At 46.9% G+C, this 17,894-nt stretch overlaps 1 protein-coding gene across 1 annotated transcript in view; it reads right to left on the reverse strand.

The window, feature by feature from the left end:
- Window positions 1-17,578, reverse strand: part of LOC309564362 (uncharacterized protein) — a 67,008-nt gene extending 49,430 nt beyond the window's left edge. The window contains exons 1-10 of the mRNA XM_082268989.1: window positions 17,387-17,578; window positions 14,585-14,725; window positions 14,129-14,242; window positions 13,919-14,042; window positions 6,481-6,578; window positions 6,276-6,378; window positions 5,885-5,989; window positions 4,623-5,364; window positions 312-418; window positions 105-202 (exon numbers count right to left, since the gene is read on the reverse strand). Coding sequence (XP_082125115.1) covers window positions 105-202; window positions 312-418; window positions 4,623-5,364; window positions 5,885-5,989; window positions 6,276-6,378; window positions 6,481-6,578; window positions 13,919-14,042; window positions 14,129-14,242; window positions 14,585-14,662 — 1,569 coding nt within the window. The 5' untranslated portion in view covers window positions 14,663-14,725; window positions 17,387-17,578. The remainder of the gene's footprint in view (window positions 1-104; window positions 203-311; window positions 419-4,622; window positions 5,365-5,884; window positions 5,990-6,275; window positions 6,379-6,480; window positions 6,579-13,918; window positions 14,043-14,128; window positions 14,243-14,584; window positions 14,726-17,386) is intronic.
- Window positions 17,579-17,894: the final 316 nt, after the last annotated feature.

The following is a 17,894-nucleotide window of genomic DNA, read 5'->3' on the forward strand; positions in this document are numbered from 1 at the left end:
TGAATAAGACACAGACGGCTTTAAATACTTCTGATCATCATCATTGCAGGAAAAGTAGAATCGGTTACATGAGGACTATATCTGAGAACATTTGTTCCATCTACCTGATCCTCCTGAGGGATCTCCTGATGTTCCTGTGTGGAGTCCCGGGAATACAGAGGACGGGGAGATCTCTCTGGGGGGTTTCTCTTACTGGATCCATCTGTAGGAAACACACACACTGACTGAATACATTGTTTCTATGTCTTTATATCAGAGGATGTGTGTATCTAGGGGGATCCTCAATACAAGAAATTAATGTCTCCTGTTACCCGGTGATGTGAGGGGCGGCCGCTTCTCCATCATGACATTGGATCTTCTGGTGGACAATCTGTAACGGTCAAGTGGCAATGCATGAACAGTCAACACATAGCAGTTCCTGCCTCCTCCAGTAGGGGGTGGTACTCAGTTAGATGTAGCCCTGGCAGGGCACAACTGTCAGTGCTTTGAATGCTGCTATTGGCCATGGAAAGGCTGAACATGGGACCCCAAGTGTAGTTAGGTCAAATCCTTTGGTTGTGAAGGGTAGGTGGAGCTATCGCACTAGTCATAATATGTCATAGTATTATTAACTAGTCATAATAAGTGCCACAAGTAGGGTACATGCATTTTAAGGGTGATTTTTAAATATTTATCTCATTATAGATCCCAGTACCACCAATAAAGACCAATTCCCCCACTTCAGAGCCTTCTGATCCCTGTCTGAGTGCTGTATAGAGGACATGTGGCCCCCATCAACCAATCCTGTCCACAAGAAGTGCTGGGACCCCCTATGACAGCATATTATTACCTTCTCCAAGCTGACATCCCCACTAAGAGCATTCTAACACAACTAAGGCTCCTCCTTGTCTTCTCCATAGGGCTACAACAAAATGGCCGCCAAGCCCAGACTGTGAGAAGAACCATTCCAGCGTTTTTTTATTCAAAATGTATTTCGGAACGGCTAGTGTAGGACGACGCTAGATCTCCTTTCACAAAATTGCTCTCTTCTACTAAAATAATGAACCAATTGAATACCTGTATAGCGGCGTGTGCTACAAGAAAATGGCCGCCGAGTGTCTAGAACCGAGGACAGATTGATCAGCATTGCGCTCAGGCGTGTTTGATCCAGCTTTGACCAGTAGAGGTCGCCACGCTGCAATAAACGGCTCTCTGTTACTGAACATCGGCTTCTAGAAAGAGTGTCCAGCGCTCGGCTGGGCGTCACCATGGTAACCAGGAAGTAGCTGTGCGGCCGTGGAACGCAAACAGCGGAAGTTGGCAGCCACAGGGCGGAAGTTGGGGATGTTTTTTTTTTTTTATGGTTCTGGGATTATTTTTATGGATTTTATATTATTATTAATATATATATATATATATATATATATATATATATATATATATATATATATATATATATTACCATAGGCGATGCTTTAACATTTTTTACCAGTTTAGAGTTACAGAGGAGTTCTAGGGCTAGAATTATTGCTCTCGCTCTAACGATCGCGGCGATACCTCGCATGTGTGGTTTGAACACCGTTTACATATGCGGGCGCGACTTGCGTATGCGTTCGCTGCTGCGCGCGAGCTCGGAGGGACGGGGAGCTTTACATTTTTTTTTCTTAATTATTTTATTTATTTTTTTTCTCATTTTTACACTATCCTTATATATAAATATTTGGAGGGACTGTCCCTGATTTGGAGGGACTGTCCCTCTTTCCTCCTCATTTGTCCCTCATTTTAGACTGATCTATATAGTTGTACATAAAATGCACTTTTTATTTTTCAAAAAGTGTTTCCCAGTGCTAAACCTTTCATCCAATTTCTAAATTGCAGCATTTTGTAAATGTTAAAAGCCAATATAAAAGGAATAGGAGTGGTTAAAAAAAAAAAAGCACTTGTGGGTTTAACTAATAATTTTTTTTGTATAATTCTCCGTTAAGGGGGCGTGACAGGGGGTGTGTCCTATACCTACAAACATTTGCTAATAGGTGTCCCTCTTTCCCATCTCATTACCTGCATGGTTGTTGCGACCAATTGGAGGCAATAGTGCTCACCGAAGGCAACATGTCGTTTCATTTTTGCCGCGGCATTTGTACAGCCCTGGGCATCTGCATACCCTGGTTTAGGGGGCAGTAGAACCTCAGCTCAGCTATCTGGCTTTACCACCCTCTGGGCCCTTAATGAGCCCTTAGAAACAACATCCATATGGGGAACAATGACCCCACTATTAAAGCTGAGGTTTAATCTGCTTATATTTTGACTTCCCTATTCCTCCCTCATCAACATGATAAAAGATTTTTTTCTAAACCTTTCCGTTTTCATTTTTTTGGACCCTGGGGTGTCTTTACCGGGTCTCTGTGCTTCTCTCTGCAGGCAGATCATGGCTGGTGGGAGTGGCCGGTAGGGTGCTATACATAGCTTCCTGAAAACATCACAGCCCCTTGCCTCAGTACTGCTCTCAGGAGCCCCCACCCCATATGCAAGCAGTGGGTTGGTCCTTGGGAGGGGTTATGCAAATAATAAATTGCCTCAATGGGTGGATGTCAGTGTGAAGGGGTGGGTGACCCGAAGTGGGGCTGTATTTTCATGCAGACCACCCTAGGTAACCCCCACATGTGATGCTGAGCCTCCATGATTCAAAGAACTGAAATCCAATGAATGAAAGGGGCAGCTCAGGGACAGTCAGGCTGAGGAGGAAAGAGCAAGATCAGCCTTTCTCCACATTTTCAACACAAAGGAACCCTTGTAATAACGTTTTGAATAAAATATGGCAGAGGTGGGAGCTATGGAAATGTAAGAACTGCAGGCTCTAAGTCTCGCCCTTCTTCCTATACCTACAAACATTTGCTAATAGGTGTCCCTCTTTCCCATCTCATCACTTGCATGGTTGTTGCGACAAACGGGTTGCGATTGGGACTAAGTCTAGCCCTAAAACTTAAACAATTCCTATTGGGTATATATATTTTTAGTGATAGAGGGGAGAAGTTGTGATCTTTGTCAGGTCTGTGTTCCTACTAGCGAGATGATTCCTTAAGTTCTGTCCCGGGGAACATTTTCTGGTGTTTTAGACAGAGCAGTGATGCTCGCAGCTCATTAACTACCCCAGGAACAGTGGTGTAAAGTCCTTGTGCACAAGGATTATCATGGTCTTGCCCATTCAAACTTTTCTCTTTTTTGGGCTATTTTTATACAGTGTTGTGTCATGAAAAGTACCTAGGGTTCTATTTTAGTCGTCATTCACACAGAGGTGGGTGTCAATGAATATATCTTCATCAACATTAACACAACTTTAATGGCAAAGACATTGATGATAACAATCATCAGTGTATCCATCTTCACCAAAGTCAACATGTGGACGAAGGTGGATACATTGACAGCCAATGTAAGTGCATGGGGATGCAGCAGCAGGTGAACCGAAACAGGCACTCGGCCCAATTTGAAGATGCGGACATTGACGATCGTCAATGTATCCATCTTCATCTTACAAAAAAACATTGACAAGAATGTTGACAATCGTCAATGTATCCATCTTGGTCATTGTAAACAGGAACATGTTTTGACATTGATGAAGATGGATACATTGACGATCGTCAACGTGTTTGTCAAAGTTTTCGTGTTGACAATGACGAAGATGAATACATTGACAATCGTCAACATCAACGTCACTCTCAACTTTTTTTTGTGCTCACGATGATAAAAATGGATACATTGACAATCATCAAAATCAACATCATTCTTAATGTTTTCTTGCTCACAATGACATAGATGAATACATTGACAATCGTCACCATCAACTTCATTCAACGTTTTCGTGCTCAGGATGACAAAGACAATAGTCAACATCAACATCATTCTCAATGATTCCGTGCTCACAATGACCAAGATGGATACATTGACAATCGTCAATGTCACTGTCAACATTTTCATGCTCCTGATGACTAAGATAAATACATTGACGATCATCAACTTCAAAATCTTTAAACTGGGATGACCAGCTGTGTAGGCACTACATTCCCACACATTTAAATGGACTGCCTGTACACAGCAGCTGGAGGCTCTAGACCAGGGGTCTTCAAACTATGGCCCTCCAGTTGTTCAGGAACTACAATTCCCATCAAGCCTAGTCATGTCTGTGTATGTCAGAGTTTTACAATGCCTCATGGGATGTGTAGTTCCGCAACAGCTGGAGGGCCGTAGTTTGAGGATCCCTGCTCTAGACGCATAAACAGATGGCCCTTTTACAGTTTACAGGCCTCAGCACCTGTGGTAAATAAGGCCTTAGATGTGCCTTCTGCTAGCTATGAATGGTTGGGCAGGGTGCATCTGAAAGACAGCACAGCAAAAGAGAAGATGGGCATGATTTCTGCTTCTCAGCACCTGCCCTTTTCGGGACACCTTCTTTTTGTACGCAATTCTTGACACTGCACTAAAAAGCAGGTACTGTATGGAAATCCTCATTTTATCACTCTGACCTCCAACAGTATTAAAGGCAGCTACGAACAACAACGTAGTATTTTATTTTTTTATCCCAAAGTGCACCAACCCTTCTGCAAGGAAGGAGTTTGATAAAAGGAAACATACACTTTCTCACTCAGGAGGAAAGCGGCTTTTCATTGGTGTGCGTATGCATGTGAAAGTCGAGAAACGTCCTCCACTGAAATGACTTCCCGCACTGCTGACACGCAAATGGCTTTTCCACATCATGTGTCTTCTTATGATAGTCAAGGGATGACTTCCACTGGAAACACTTCCCGCACTGCGGGCAACAGAAAGGCCTCTCGGCACTGTGGACTTTCTGGTGTCGGGTGAAACCTGACTTTACCGCAAAACGTTTGCCGCACTCGGGGCAGGAATAGGGCTTCTCCCCCGAGTGAACTTTTTGATGGCTGGTAAGATACGACCTGAGTAGAAAACGCTTCCCGCATTTCGAGCACACATATGGCTTTGTCCCGGTGTGCGCTCTCCGATGTCTAGTGAGACTCGACCTCAGGGCAAAACATTTTCCGCATTCGGGGCAAGAGAAAGGATTCTTCTGGCCGGTATCATTGGTCTCTTTTTCAACAAAGTTCCCTTCCTGTGTAACATTTTCACCTGCTGCGGAACATTGTAAAATGTCACCCTCGCCGTAAGATGTGTGATTATTGATGGCAGGGGACCGATCGGAAATAATAACCCCGTGAGTAGAGGGATCGGAGGAAAGATCTGCACTGGGAAGAACCGAATGGCGTTTTGGAGTAATGGAGTCATAATCCGAAGAATCAGATGTGACGTCAGTATCTTCCATCTCACTGTCTAGAGAGATCACGGGGAATTTTGCCAAGTTATTCTCGCTTGTTCCATCTGGAAAAATAGAAAAATGAAGGGGGGGGGGGGAATGGTTAGAATGATGGGAATGGTAGAAAGAAGAGATTTTTGTAATGACTGAACAAGGCGAATCTGGGGTCTTTTCTGTGTTTATTACTCACCTGTGCTGATCTCTGGAGGAACTTCAACCTCTTTAATCCTCACAGGTCCGCCTTCCTCCTCCTCAGCTTTGACTCCTCTCTGAGGGGTTCTGGTGTCTCTGAGGTCTGTGAATAAAGATGAGAGTGAAGCCCCCTGTACTGAGATGTATGAGAGACCCCAGAGAGTGTGTGTGGGGGAGACTGGTCACATCTCTTGGCTGATAACACACAATGACATGATGTGAGGAGGAGAGCCGGAGTCTAATAGAGGCTGATGGTGCCTGACTCCCCCACTGGGCACATACTGTCCCCCCATTACGGTCTACTGACAGAGGAGGGGGGAGAAGAAGAGATTGTTGTAGTGACTGAACAAGGCGAATCTGGGGTCTTTTCTGTGTTTTGTGTTTATTACTCACCTGTGCTGATCTCTGGAGGAACTTCAACCTCTTTAATCCTCACACGTCCTCCTTTCTCCTCCTCAGCTTTGACGCCTCTTTGAGCGGTTCTGGTGTCTCCGGGGTCTGTGAATAAAGATGAGAGTGAAGCCCCCTGTACTGAGATGTATGAGAGACCCCAGAGAGTGTGTATGGGGGGAGATCGGTCACGTCTCTAGGCTGGTAACACACAATGATGGGAGGAGGAAAGCCAAAGTCTAATAGAGGCTGATGGCTCCTGACTCCCCCACTGGGCACATACTGTCCCCCCCATTACTGTCTACTGACAGAGGAGGGGAGAAGAAGAGATTGTTGTAGTGACTGAACAAGGAGAATCTGGGACTCTTCTCTGGATTTACTGTTTATTACTCACCTGTGCTGATCTTTGGAAGAATTTCCTCCACCTTACACGGCTCATTACCCAAGATAGACATCTCTTCTTCATCTTCAACTGTAATGACAGTGAAGTCATCGCTCTGGATACAACACAAAATGTCTCTGAAAACTTCGGATCTCCAGATTGCAAGAAAATAAGATGCTGCTTCATGACTGTATATGAGACACTTTGTTCAACCTACCTGATCCTCCTGAGGGATCTCCTGATGTTCCTGTGTGGAGTCCCGGGAATACAGAGGACGGGGACATCTCTCTGGGGGATTTCTGTTACTGGATCCATCTGTAGGAAACACACACACTGAATACATTGAATACATTGGGGACTGAATACATTGGGGAGAATTACCAAACACTGTACATAAAATGCTTGTCTTTAGGCAAAGATTTTTTGGTTATGGATCTGAACACAGCACATATTTACGCACCTATGTGCATGTCCCCATTGAAAACAATTCATCTAAATTTAGATTCTTTAAAAACAAAACAAAGAAAAAACACTTTGACATGGGTTACTTTATTGTTGTGTGCATGGATCCTTAAACAAAAAAAAAGCTACAATTATTACAACTGCAACACTATTTTGGCCCATGTGCAAGAGGTGTGGTGCCAGAAATTGGCTTGACTGGTGCGCACCGCATTAACAAAGCAGATAGACCTTGCCAGTTTGAATTTCGAGATGGAATAAATACGGTTATGTAACGGTATCAGCCAAATGATCAGACCAGTGATAATGTGCAATTTCTACTTTACTTAATGAAAACCAATGTAGATTACACAGGAGATCATGTGGACAGGGGTTTGCAGTACAAAACAGCAATGAGGAAGGGGGAAACAGTCATAAAACATATGAAAACAAGTATATTGCAATTCTACTAATGGCCACTAGATGGCAGCAGAGTGCTCTGAGTTCAGTTTACTGATAGGATAGAGAGCTGAAGATTTCTCACATGTTCCAAGATGATAATCATTCATTCAGCAGACTGTGAGCTGAGGGGATTTTCTGCTGGCACAGACTTCACACTGGCACTGCTGATGCTGACTTTGGTCAGGAGGCTCTGGGGGCCGTAGATAGGACCACCCCACTGCTTGGACAGCTTCTCCACATGGACTGTAACAGAGTCCTCTCCAGAGACTGGGGCTTGGATAGATGCTGCGTGCTCTTTTGCTTACTGCTGGTGGCTCACACACCAGACTGATCAGATGAGGACCCAGCACCTGGGGACAGCTCACTTGCCCAGTCACTGCTGTCCAATCAGGCAGGATCTCTCTGAGCACAGAAAGCTAGGCGGAGCTGGCATTTATACTCCCTGGGCGTGTCCAGGAACTCAGGGGATGCTGGGAGCCCAGAGGATTGTGGGGAATTGAGTTAAAGGGACTTGCACCTGCATCTGGATAAAGGGGCACACCACTACAATACTAGCACAGGTTCTGTACCTAATAAAAACAGGGATTGCAGCAGTTTTCAATATAGATATTCTCGCAGATCCCCGCCAAAAGGGATGGCAACTGTGTGAACATTCCCTCCTCTGCCCGTGCAGTGAACACACTACACGTGCAGAACCTGCATATAAGCAGGGGCTGTTAACCCTGGCAAACATCATTTTTTTCCTGCTCTCGGCTGAGCTGGGGTTGAGGGAGGGCAGAAAACCAAGCTGCTCCATATCCCCTGCCCTATGCCCTAGGCCATGTCACCTATTTCTTTTTCTGCACAGCGCCTCTTGGGCTAGGCCTTTAGGCTAAGTTCAGGGACATTTTTGTTACCAGGCCGCCAATGCACTCGCACTGGCACTATTCATTTAACCACTTAAGCCCCGGAGGATTTTCCTGCTAAAAGACCAGGGGGTATTTTGCGATTCGGCACTGCGTGACTTTAACGGACAATTGCGCGGTCGTGCGACGCTGTACCTAAACGAATTTGACGTCCTTTTTTTCCCACAAACAGAGCTTTCTTTTGGTGGTATTTGATCACCTGTGCGATTTTTTGATCACGCGCTATAAACAAAAAAAGAGCGACAATTTTGCAAAAATAGCAATATGTTTCACATTTTTTTATATGAAATTCCCCAAAAAAAAAATGTAAAAATCAAAATTTTTTAAAATTTTTGGCCAATTTGTTTTATGCTACCTATGTTTGGTAAAAAAAAAAAAAATCGCAAAAAGCGTATTTTGATTGGTTTGTGCAAAAGTTATCGCGTTTACTAACAAAGGGAAAGATTTTTGTCATTTTTGTTGTTTTTTTTTTTAACGCGTAATGGCGGCGATCGGCGATTTTTTTTGCGGTACTGCGACATTGCGGCGGACAGATCGGACCCTTGACTGACATTTTTGACACTTTTGGGGTTACCAGTGACATTTCTACAGTAATCAGTGCTATACATATGCACTGTTACTGTAAAAATACACTGGCAGTGAAGGGGTTAACTTTATTTGGGAGGGAGGGGCTGTGTGTGTCCCTAGGGGCGTGGTTTCTACTGTGATTGGCTGTGGCTCTAGCTGTAAGGACACTGATCAACGGATCTACATACTAGATCCGAGTGATCAGTGTCTTTACAGCGAGGAGAATGACAGGAATGACAATTATTACAACTGCAACACTATTTTGGCCCATGTGCAAGAGGTGTGGTGCCAGAAATTGGCTTGACTGGTGCGCACCGCATTAACAAAGCAGATAGACCTTGCCAGTTTGAATTTCGAGATGGAATAAATACGGTTATGTAACGGTATCAGCCAAATGATCAGACCAGTGATAATGTGCAATTTCTACTTTACTTAATGAAAACCAATGTAGATTACACAGGAGATCATGTGAACAGGGGTTTGCAGTACAAAACAGCAATGAGGAAGGGGGAAACAGTCATAAAACATATGAAAACAAGTATATTGCAATTCTACTAATGGCCACTAGATGGCAGCAGAGTGCTCTGAGTTCAGTTTACTGATAGGATAGAGAGCTGAAGATTTCTCACATGTTCCAAGATGATAATCATTCATTCAGCAGACTGTGAGCTGAGGGGATTTTCTGCTGGCACAGACTTCACACTGGCACTGCTGATGCTGACTTTGGTCAGGAGGCTCTGGGGGCCGTAGATAGGACCACCCCACTGCTTGGACAGCTTCTCCACATAGACTGTAACAGAGTCCTCTCCAGTGACTGGTGCTTGGATAGATGCTGCGTGCTCTTTTGCTTACTGCTGGTGGCTCACACACCAGACTGATCAGATGAGGACCCAGCACCTGGGGACAGCTCACTTGCCCAGTCACTGCTGTCCAATCAGGCAGGATCTCTCTGAGCACAGAAAGCTAGGCGGAGCTGGCATTTATACTCCCTGGGCGTGTCCAGGAACTCAGGGGATGCTGGGAGCCCAGAGGATTGTGGGGAATTGAGTTAAAGGGACTTGCACCTGCATCTGGATAAAGGGGCACACCACTACAATACTAGCACAGGTTCTGTACCTAATAAAAACAGGGATTGCAGCAGTTTTCAATATAGATATTCTCGCAGATCCCCGCCAAAAGGGATGGCAACTGTGTGAACATTCCCTCCTCTGCCCGTGCAGTGAACACACTACACGTGCAGAACCTGCATATAAGCAGGGGCTGTTAACCCTGGCAAACATCATTTTTTTCCTGCTCTCGGCTGAGCTGGGGTTGAGGGAGGGCAGAAAACCAAGCTGCTCCATATCCCCTGCCCTATGCCCTAGGCCATGTCACCTATTTCTTTTTCTGCACAGCGCCTCTTGGGCTAGGCCTTTAGGCTAAGTTCAGGGACATTTTTGTTACCAGGCCGCCAATGCACTCGCACTGGCACTATTCATTTAACCACTTAAGCCCCGGAGGATTTTCCTGCTAAAAGACCAGGGGGTATTTTGCGATTCGGCACTGCGTGACTTTAACGGACAATTGCGCGGTCGTGCGACGCTGTACCTAAACGAATTTGACGTCCTTTTTTTCCCACAAACAGAGCTTTCTTTTGGTGGTATTTGATCACCTGTGCGATTTTTTGATCACGCGCTATAAACAAAAAAAGAGCGACAATTTTGCAAAAATAGCAATATGTTTCACATTTTTTTATATGAAATTCCCCAAAAAAAAAATGTAAAAATCAAAATTTTTTAAAATTTTTGGCCAATTTGTTTTATGCTACCTATGTTTGGTAAAAAAAAAAAAATCGCAAAAAGCGTATTTTGATTGGTTTGTGCAAAAGTTATCGCGTTTACTAACAAAGGGAAAGATTTTTGTCATTTTTGTTGTTTTTTTTTTTAACGCGTAATGGCGGCGATCGGCGATTTTTTTTGCGGTACTGCGACATTGCGGCGGACAGATCGGACCCTTGACTGACATTTTTGACACTTTTGGGGTTACCAGTGACATTTCTACAGTAATCAGTGCTATACATATGCACTGTTACTGTAAAAATACACTGGCAGTGAAGGGGTTAACTTTATTTGGGAGGGAGGGGCTGTGTGTGTCCCTAGGGGCGTGGTTTCTACTGTGATTGGCTGTGGCTCTAGCTGTAAGGACACTGATCAACGGATCTACATACTAGATCCGAGTGATCAGTGTCTTTACAGCGAGGAGAATGACAGGCAGCTTGTTTACACAAGCTGCCTGACATTCTCCCTCTCCCCCGACGATCGCCGAGTGGCCGGCGGACATCGGGTCCGCTGGTCACACGCGCGGGGGGGGGGGGTCCGTGACCGCGCGGGAGCGCGCCTCCGCGGGCGCGCGCTCGCTCCCCAGACCCTCCCAGGCTAGTGACGTTAATTAACGTCACTCTGCCTGGCAGGGGCTGACCGTCGCAGTAAATCTACTTGCGGCGTTCGGCAAGCGGTTAATCTATTTTTGCTCTCCAAGTCTTTGTCTCTTTGCACTTTTGTCAGTTTTCTTTTCATTTGGATGAAGGGTGTGGGTCCTCGGGCCTTCCCTGATGTCTAGGGGAGGGTGTGTGGCCAATAGCTTTATTCCTCACCTGAACCAGAAGGTCTCTCTAGTACACAATAATCAGCTTTAGCTGACCATGAAGATAGGGATCCACCAGGCCTTTTGGCTAGGTGGACTAATGGCCCGTACACACGTACCGATTGTTGGCCGTAAATATTCGCCCAACGTCCGATCGGCCGTTTGTCGGCTTGTTAGTATGATGCTTCCGACAACCGACTGCGACTTTTCGGCCAAACAAAATCTGGTGTGCATGCTATAAAATTTTTGTTGGTCGTCACCAGAACGGCCGATTGTTCGTCAGTCAGTACAGATTTCGGCCGACAACAGTCAGATGAGCAAGGCTGGGCATGCTCAGAGAAGAAAAAACACACAGAAAGTCAACCATCACATGACATCACTTCTGAAGTTGGTTTCTGTCGGCCAACAAAAGTCCAGTGCAAGTCTAGAGCACATTTCAACCAACAAACAACACTGGACAAAAGACGGCCGATCGTTCGGCCGACAATCGGTGCGTGTGTATGGGGCTTAAGTGTGAGCCCTGAGCCTAGTACACACGGGCATAATCGGCCGGTTAAAAAAAAAAACACTAATGGTGTGTACTAGGCTTTACCCTTGTCAGAAGCCTTGTGCCCCAGAGGATTAGGTAAGATCCTACTTCTTCGGGAGGTGGACCAGAGACACACCGAGAGCACTTTTTTTGTTGTTTTGTTTTTGTGCTCCACTAAAGGTTAAAAAAAAACTCCTAATAAGGAGTAATAAGAAGTGGGATCTTAGTTTATAAGAGTGGTGCAAGCTTTATGTTTGCCTCACTCTTTGCTAATTCCGCCTTGTTTCTATGTCTGTCTATCAGAATAGAAAGGAAAAGAAGAGATTGTTGTAGTGACTGAACAAGGAGAATCTGGGACTCTTCTCTGGCTTTAGTGTTTATTCCTCACCTGCAGGGCTGGTGCTTCCACTAGGCAAACTAGGCAGCCGCCTAGGGCTCATTGCCACCTAGGGGCGCAGCCAGGAGTCGGCACTCTCTCTCCATCACAAATGATTATTGTGAGCTGAGGGGAGAGGTGGTGGTAGGGGAGGAAGAAGGGACAGAGAAAGATGCCAGGTGTCTTGGGCAAAGGCGGAACTATCAGGCCTTGGCTTTCCACCACTGTTGGAGGGGCCCCAAGAGGCAGGAATGGAGCCCACCAGAGTGCTGCCTGCATGATGATCCTCTTCAGCTGGGGCTTAACAGCCTTAACCCCAGGCAGGAAGTGACTCTCTGCACTGAGCTGGTAGGCAGCCGTTCATTTCCCTGGGTTGGTATTAAGCAGGGAGCGGAGGAGAGCTGAACCTGAGCCGGAGCTCGGCACTGGAGGGCGGAACCTTTACTGGGGCAGAAGCAACGAGGCACCAGAATGGTCTGAGGAGGTTGGTGATGAAGGACATGCGGAGCTCTCTGACTGCTGCTTTTCCCTCCACCAGGAGCCGGTTGGAGCTGTGGTGAGCACTGTGGTCCAGGAGAGGAGCGTCCTGGGAGAAGGAATCAGCAGGATCACTGTGAAGGAGGGCAGAGTGGGGGCCACTCTCTTCATACCGCCCAGTTAGTGTCCACAGAACAGGGGATCAGGGTCCCTGGGTGTTACATGGAGCATCCCTGGTATGAAAGGGAATCGGGGTCACCAGGTGTGCCATGAGGAATCAGAGTCACCAGGTGTGACATGGAGGATAGGGGTCACCGGGGGTAACAGAAGTTCGGGGTCACCAGGTGTGCCATGAGGAATTGGGGTCCCTGGGTGTGCCATGGGGGATTGGGGTCCCCAAGTGTGACACAGAGTAACATCAGGGTCCCCAGGTGTGACATGGAGGAACATCAGGGTCCCCAACTGTGACATGGAAAAACATCAGGGTCTGACATAGAGGAACATTGGGGTCACTGAGTATGACAGCATGACATGGAGGAACACGGGGGTCCCTGGGTGTGACATGGAGGAACATCAGGGTCAGTGGGTATGACAGCATGACATGGAGGAATATTGGGGTCCAAGGGTGTGACATGGAAAAACATCAAAGTCCCTGGGTGTGACACGGAGGGACATTAGGGTCCCCGGGTGTGACATGGAGGAATATGGGGGGTCACTGGGTATGAAAGCATAACATGGAGGAACCATCGGATCAGGGTCACTGGGTATGACATAAAGGAGTTTTTAACCCCTTCCCTTTTTTTGGGGGGGGGGGGGGCGCAAGTAGCTGGTCTTGCCTAGGGCGTAAAATAGTCTAGCACCGGCCCTGCTCACCTGTGCTGATCTCTGGAGGGATTTCTTCCACCTTACATCTCTCATCGCCCATGACCGACATCTCTTCTTCATCTTCAATTTTAATTACAGTGAAGTCATCTCTCTGCATAAGACACAACATGCTCTGAATAATTCTGATCTCCAGATTGCAAGAAAATAGGATACTGTTACATCATGATCTGAGAACCTTTCCATCTACCTGATCCTCCTGAGGGATCTCCTGATCTTCCTGTGTGGAGTCCTGGGAATACAGAGGACGGGGACATCTCTCTGGGGGATTTCTGTTACTGGATCGATCTGTAGGAAACACACACACTGACTGAATACATTGTTTCTATGTCTTTATATCAGAGGATGTGTGTATCTAGGGGGATCCTCAATACAAGAAATTAATGTCTCCTGTTACCTGGTGATGTGAGGGGCGGCCGCTTCTCCATCATGACGTCCTTGTAGAGTTCCTTGTGTCCTTCTATATACTCCCACTCCTCCATGGAGAAATAGACAGTGACATCCTGACACCTTATAGGAACCTGACACACACAATGATACAGTCACCATCCAGACACATCCCTTGTCTGTTACTGGATAATGTCCCAGAATTCCCGGCACCGCTCACCTCTCCTGTCAGCAGCTCAATGATCTTCTGGGTGACTTCTAGGATCTTTGCGTTGTTTCTGTCAAGTGTTGGGGAGGGAGGTGGAGGATCATCTGACTTTATGGGTCCATAATCCTACAAAATGAAATAAATATATTGTAGAAATATGGCTACGTGTCCCATAATACCATTCACTTATCTGTGTTTTATTAATAGAGATAAGAGTGATGTCATGTGACCTCCCAGAATCCTCCTCACCTCTCCGGTCAGCTCTGTGTTTTATTAATAGAGATAAGAGTGATGTCATGTGACCTCCCAGAATCCTCCTCACCTCTCCGGTCAGCTCTGTGTTTTATTAATAGATATAAGAGTGATGTCATGTGACCTCCCAGAATCCTCCTCACCTCTCCGGTCAGCTCTGTGTTTTATTAATAGAGATGAGAGTGATGTCATGTGACCTCCCAGAATCCTCCTCACCTCTCCGGTCAGCAGGTAGATGATCTCCAGGGTGAGGTTTAATATCCTCTCTGTTGTGTAACTCCACTCCTTCTCCATCTTTACCAATGAGATGAGGAATGGAGTCTGCTTCTCTTGGGGGAACCAACCGTGATGAAACCTCTGTTGCATATAAAAATAAATCAATATAGTTGAATTACTTAGAATACAGAATAATAGATCTATTGACCTACAGGGATCGGCTCTACCCTTGTCTGTGCTGCCCTGCCACCCCTCTTCTCTCATCTATATCCAAACACAATAAGTATTTAGCCCCATGGAAGTTCATAGGGATTTCTAGAACACCAAGCTGCCTGCAGAAGGGAGCAAGGGACCTCAAGATGTGCCAGCACTGCAAACTTTAAGTCAAAGGTTACCGGCCAGAAAGCACAAACAGAAGTACAACAGAACTCATTATACTCACCTTGTCTTTTCCTTTTCTCTGGGTCCAGGGAATGTTACAGCCCTTCCAATGTTGAATACGTGTTGCCTGGTATGACATGCACCCTGGCCCGCCCCCTCCTTGCCAACCAGGCTGCACACTCGGGTCTGGCATGGATTTTGAAAAGGACCCTACTCCCTTTTTATGTTGTCTGGGGCCCCTCAAAATCTATACCAGACCCTTATCTGAGCATGCAGCCTAGCAAATGAGGAAAGGGAAGGACAGTAAGACTGGGGTTCCTGCTTCCTTAACAATACCATGTCACATGTCTTCATAGGGAGGGTACGGTACCAAGGGGAAGCTATTCCTCATGATTAGAGACGGGCTCGGGTGTGTTTGAGTTCCCACGTGTCCGATCCCGCCAGGAAGCCGACACTGCACTTTGCTAATCACAGGCACCGAGACATTTCCCGATCCACAGCTGCACAGATCGGGAAATGTCTCAGTGCCTGTGATTAGCGGAGTGCAGTGTCGGCTTCCTGTCGGGATCAGGCGTGTGGGAACTCAAACACGTTTGAACCCAAGCCACACGCCTTCATAGGGATGGTACCATACCAAGGGGCATCTAGTCCTCATGATTACTGTTGGGCTTGGGCGTGTTCGAGTGCCCCCGTGCCTGATCCCGCCAAGAAGCCAACACTGCACACCGCTAATCACAGGCACCGAGACATTTCCCGATCCGCAGCTGCACAGATTGGGAAAAGTCTCAGTGCCTCTGATTAGCAGAGTGCAGTGTTGGCTTCCTGGCGGGCACTCAAACACGCCCGAACCCAAGCCACATGCCTTCAAGGGAGGGTACCGTACCAAGGAGCATCTAGTCCTCATGATTAGAGATGGGCTCGGGGCGTGTTTGAGTTCCCACGTGCCCCGATCTCGCCAGGAAGCCCACACTGCACTTTGCTTATCACAGGCACCGAGACATTTCCCGACCCGCAGCTGCGCAGATCGAGAAATGTCTCAGAGCCTGTGATTAGCAGAGTGCAGTGTCGGCTTCCTGGCGAGATCGGGCATGTGGGCAATCGAACACGCCCGAACCCAAGCCACATGCCTTCATAGGGAGGGTACCGTACCAAGTGGCATCAAGTCCTCATGATTAGAGACGGGCTCAGGCGTGTTCGAGTTCCCACGTGCCCGATCCCGCCAGTAAGCCGACACTGCACTTTGCTAATCACAGGCACCGAGAAATGTCCTGATCCGCAGCTGCACAGATCGGGAAAGGTCTCGGTGCCTATGATTAGCGGAGTGCAGTGTCGGCTTTCTGGCACGATCGGGCACATGGGCACTCGAACACGCCCGAACCCAAGCCACACACCTTCATAGGGAGGGTACCGTACCAAGGGGCATCTACTCCTCATGATTAGAGATGGGCTCGGCCGTGTTCGAGTGCCCACGTGCCCGATCCCGCCAGGAAGCCGACACTGCACTCCGCTAATCATAGGCACTGAGACCTTTCCCGATCTGTGCAGCTGTGGATCAGGAAATGTCTCGGTGCCTGTGATTAGCAAAGTACAGTGTCAGCTTCCTGGCGAGATTGGGCACATGGGAACTCGAACACACCTGAGCCCGTCTCTAATCATGAGGACTTGATGCCCCTTGGTACGGTACCCTCTCTATGAAGGCATGTGGCTTGGGTTCAGGCATGTTCGAATGCCCACGTGCCCAATCCCGACAGAAAGCCAACATTGCACATTTCCCGATCCGCAGCTGCACAGATCAGGAAAGGTCTCAGTGCCTGTGATTAGCGGAGCGCAGTGTCGGCTTCCTAATGGGATCGGGCACGTGGGCACTCGAACAAACCCGAACCCAAACCACATGCCTTCATAGGGAGGGTACCGTACCAAGGGGCATCTAGTCCTCATGATTAGGGACGGGCTCAGGCGTGTTCAAGTTCCCATGTGCCTGCTCTCGCCAGGAAGCCGACATTGCACATGGCTAATCACGGGCACCGAGACATTTCCCGATCCACAGCTGCACAGATCGGGAAATGTCTCGGACCTGTGATTAGCGGAGTGCAGTGTTGGCTTCCTGGTGGGCACTCGAACACGTCCGAACCCATCTCTACTCATGATGTTGGGTACTAGTGGATGTGGGGGATCTGCGGGGTGTGTAGCTTTTTTTGGAAATTGGAAGCCCCCTTTGATATAAAGGGGCCCAAGTATCCCCCAGGGCCCAAGTATCCCCCCTCCCCCCTTTTCATGCAGGGCACAAAGTTCTCCATGATACAAAAAAATTATAATAATATATTTCATAATAGAAAATACACACACACCATGAAAAACTACCATATGATGCCCTCTTGCCCAGGCTGGCATGGCGCTATTGAGATGTACTCAGTGCCTTACCTGTGTAATACTCCATGTAAGTCACATGATCATTCTCTTAAAGGGATGATCCCCCCCTTTCTCTGTACAATCCATCACCTTACACATAGCTAATCCAATCCCTTACCTCCACACTGTGCAGCTTCCTATTACAACAATCCAGGATTCCTGGGGAGGGATACACTAAAAGTTTAGGTGAGCTACATGTCATGCTACCTGTACCTGGTCTCCTAGGCTACAAGAAAATGGCCGCACTCCCTCCTCCCACACCACCTTGTATATTAAAGAGCACTTCCTTTGTTCTTACTGCAAGCCAAACAAAATGTTCGTATCACTTTTCCATAAATATTTACTTATAATCATCAAAAAAATCAATAAACATCAATAATGATTTGTAAAAAGCATGTGCGAGGAAAAAAAAAAAAAACAGGCTACGACAAAATGGCCGCAGCCCTTTTTGCATTCTTTACCCTCTAATGGTGACTCTGTGACAGTGGTGAATTGGGAATCAGTGACAAGAGCGTGAGAA

This window comes from Pelophylax lessonae (genome assembly GCF_965119305.1).
Source record: "Pelophylax lessonae genome assembly, chromosome: 9".
NCBI classification, from domain to species: Eukaryota; Metazoa; Chordata; class Amphibia; order Anura; family Ranidae; genus Pelophylax; species Pelophylax lessonae.